This window comes from Nicotiana sylvestris, chromosome 7, assembly GCF_000393655.2.
Source record: "Nicotiana sylvestris chromosome 7, ASM39365v2, whole genome shotgun sequence".
Classification (NCBI taxonomy): Eukaryota; Viridiplantae; Streptophyta; class Magnoliopsida; order Solanales; family Solanaceae; genus Nicotiana; species Nicotiana sylvestris.
Window position 1 is genome coordinate 23,774,792 of NC_091063.1, and position 3,353 is coordinate 23,778,144.

Here is a 3,353-nt window from a genome sequence, read left to right on the forward strand (position 1 = left end):
TCCACCTTTTGAGCTAAAAAAACCATTCCCGTTAATGTTTGGGCTCACAAATGCCTTCTTACTAACGACCCACATCTGATTTTTAATTTAAGTGATGTGTCATTAAATTATTGGCTAATTTAAAACCCACCCATATTATGTCCAACCCACCCATACCCGACCCATCACCCAAAATCAGTCCATATTTTCTAAACCTAAAAACCCCTCATCATCAAAATACGACTGACTCCTCCTCCTCTCTAAATTAGGGTTCCCCCAATTCTTGCTGCTCCCAACTTCTTCTAATTAGAGTTCTTAGATTTTTACACCTTGTTTTAGCTTAAAATATCGGAATCTTCTTCTGCTGCTTCTCGTGACCAAGGTGACAATCGTACATGTTATTGCGGATTGATACCTCAATGGGCAAGCTAGCCAAATGGCAGATACTACTAAGTGAGTTCGACATCGTCTATGTAACTCAGAAAACAGTCAAGGGACAGGCACTGGCAAACCACCTTGTGGAAAACAAAGTGGATGGAGGATACGAACCCCTGAAAACTTATTTTCCTGACGAAGAGGTATCATTCATAGGAGAAGACATTGTAGAATCCTATGACGGTTGGAGGATGTTTTTTGATGGAGAAGCGAATTTCAAATGAGTTGGCATAGGAGCAGTCCTAATATCAGAAACTGGTCAGCATTATCCGGTGTCTTCCAAACTCAGGTTCCCCTACACCAACAATATGGCCGAATATGAAGCCTGCATCTTAGGGCTTAAAATGACCATTGACATGAACGTTCAAGAGCTGTTGGTGATTGGAGATTCAGATTTGCTTGTACATTAGGTACGAGGATAATGGATGACTGAGAACTCAAAGATACTCCCATAACTGCATCACGTACAAGAATTGAGAAAAAGGTTCACGAATACGGAATTCCAGCATGTTCCCAGAATCCATAATGAGTTTGCTGATGCATTGGCTACCCTTTCATCTATGATACATCATCCAGACAAGATTTTCATTGATCCCATTCCAATAAAGATCCATGATCAACCAGCTTACTGTGTCCACGTTGAAGAAGAAGCAGACGGAAAGCCTTCGTTTCATGATATCAAGGAATATTTTCCAAAAGGGGAGTACCCAGAGCTTGCAAGTCCTACTCAAAAATGCATACTTCGGAGATTGTCCAACAACTTCTTTCATAGTAGAGGAATCTTGTATAGGAGGACTCCCAATTTGGGATTATTAAGATGTGTCGATGCAAAGGAAGTATCCAGGCCGCTAGAGGAAATTCATGCTGGGACCTACGACCATATATGAACGGTTTCATCTTAGCAAAGAAGATACTCCGGACTGGTTGCTTTTGGATGACTATGGAAACGGACTACATCTAGTATATCCGTAAATGCCACCTTTGTCAGGTTCATGCAGACATGATAAAGGTACCTCCAAATGTGCTCAATGCAACGAGCTCACCGTGGGTATTTGCCACCTGGGGGATGGATGTTATTGGACCAATCAAGCCTGCCGCTTCCAATAGACACAGGTTTATCTTATAGCCATTGACTATTTCACCAAATGGGTTGAAGTAGCATCTTAAAAAGCAGTGACTAAGAAAATCATGGAAAACTTTGTTCGCGACCGCTTTGTTTGTCAATTTGGAATTCCAGAGTCAATCATTGCTGATAATGGCTCCAACCTCAATAGTGACTCGATGAAAGCTATGTGTGAAACTTTCAAGATGAAACACAATAATTCTAGAGCATATAGGCCTCAGATGAATGGAGCTGTAGAAGCCACCAATAAGAATATCTAGAAGATATTGAGGAAAATGATAGAGAAGCATAAACATTGTCAAGAGAAGTTATCATTTGCTCTTTTGGGTTATCGCACTACAGTCCGCACAACCGGGGCAACCCCCTACATGCTGGTTTACATGCAGTCTGCCATGGTCAACTCTATCAGAACAGAATATCCAGAGCCTTCAACAAAAGAGTCAAGTCAAGACAGTTCACACCGGAGGAGTTGGTGTTAAAGAAAAATTTTCCACACATCAAGATGAAGCCAAGGGGAAGTTCTCTCCCAACTGGTAGGGTCCATACATGGTTCACCGGGTTTTGAAAGGATGAGACCTCATACTTGCAGAAATGGACGGACAAGTCTGGCCAAAGCCGATCAATTTATATGCAGTCAAGCATTACTATGTGTAACCTTTATGCTTTCCTTATATGATGTAATTTGAACTATGCCTGACCTGATTCCTATTTAAGAGGGGATATGTAGGCATCCCTATGAGTTCGGTCACAATTCAATAAAAATTTCATTTTCCCCGCAATTGGAAACTGGGGCAGAATTTTAAGGAGGACCCTCAAAATTGGGAAGTAATTTCAGCCAATCGCCGCGCGAGTAGCAGTCAGAAGCATCAACCCATCAAACTGGGGCAGAATTTTGAGAAGGAGAGGTTGCAATGTCCTGAACCACATCACAGTCGTCGGTTCATCTAAAAGCTATTTTAATTATACACTTATGTCATACATTGAAAAAATCATGCATGTTTATTGTTGAAACTGCGTGTTTAGCAGCGCTACCCCAATGATACAAACAGTATCGCCAGATCGAAGCCAAACGAGTCAAGTAAAGCCAGTGGGGATACGAACTAACCTCCCCCTTTACAAAACTCAGGATATTTCTTTGAATGCAGGCACTAGGATTGAGAAATCTTTAAACACACTATATACCCGTGGGACAAACACGTTCGAGAATACGACTCTCCGAATCATTGCACTTGCCAACATTTGTTATCAGCACACAGAAGTAATGCCCTGTAGTCACAATGCTCCCAATAATCACAATACCGTGATCTGATATCAACTAAGAAAGCTCTATTATCATTCGTTATTTTATTTTTCTTGCATAAGGCTATTATTCTGCCTTACGAGACTAAACACTGTCTCCATCCGCATTTGCATTGCATAAGGCTACTATTCTGCCTTCCGAGACTAAATGTTGTCTCTATCTGCATTTCTGCATAAGGCTAGCATTCTGCCTTCCAATTTGCATAAGGCTAGCATTCTGCCTTTCGAGACTAAATGCTATCTCCATCTGTATTCTTGCATTACATAAGGCTACCATTCTGCCTTCCGATAATAAATGTTGTATCCATTTGCATCTACGTTCTTGAATAAGGCTACCTTTCTGCCTTCCGAGGTTAAGATCTACCTCCATCTACATCTGCATTGCATAAGGCTACCATTCTGCCTTCCGAGGTTAAGCTCTACCTCCATCTGTATCTGCGTTGCATAAGGTTACTATTCCGCCTTCCAATTTGCATAAGACTACCATTCTCCCTTCCGAGATTAAGCTCTACCTCTG

General features: G+C 41.5%; 1 protein-coding gene across 1 annotated transcript; it reads left to right on the plus strand.

Annotated features, from left to right (window-relative positions):
• Nucleotides 1-758: 758 nt before the first annotated feature.
• On the plus strand, nt 759-1,301 carry LOC138872848 (uncharacterized). Its single transcript, XM_070151268.1, has 2 exons — nt 759-815; nt 921-1,301. The coding sequence occupies exons 1-2, from the start codon at nt 759-761 to the stop codon at nt 1,299-1,301; spliced, it is 438 nt and encodes a 145-aa protein (XP_070007369.1).
• The last annotated feature ends 2,052 nt before the right edge of the window (nt 1,302-3,353 follow it).

Excerpts from the sequence above, each read along its gene's own strand:
- LOC138872848 (XM_070151268.1), top strand. The coding sequence starts at position 759 with ATGACCATTGACATGAACGTTCAAGAGCTGTTGGTGATTGGAGATTCA. Across the intron at positions 816-920 it reads TTGGAGATTCAGATTTGCTT|CATGTTCCCAGAATCCATAA; the intron begins GTACATTAGGTA and ends ACGGAATTCCAG.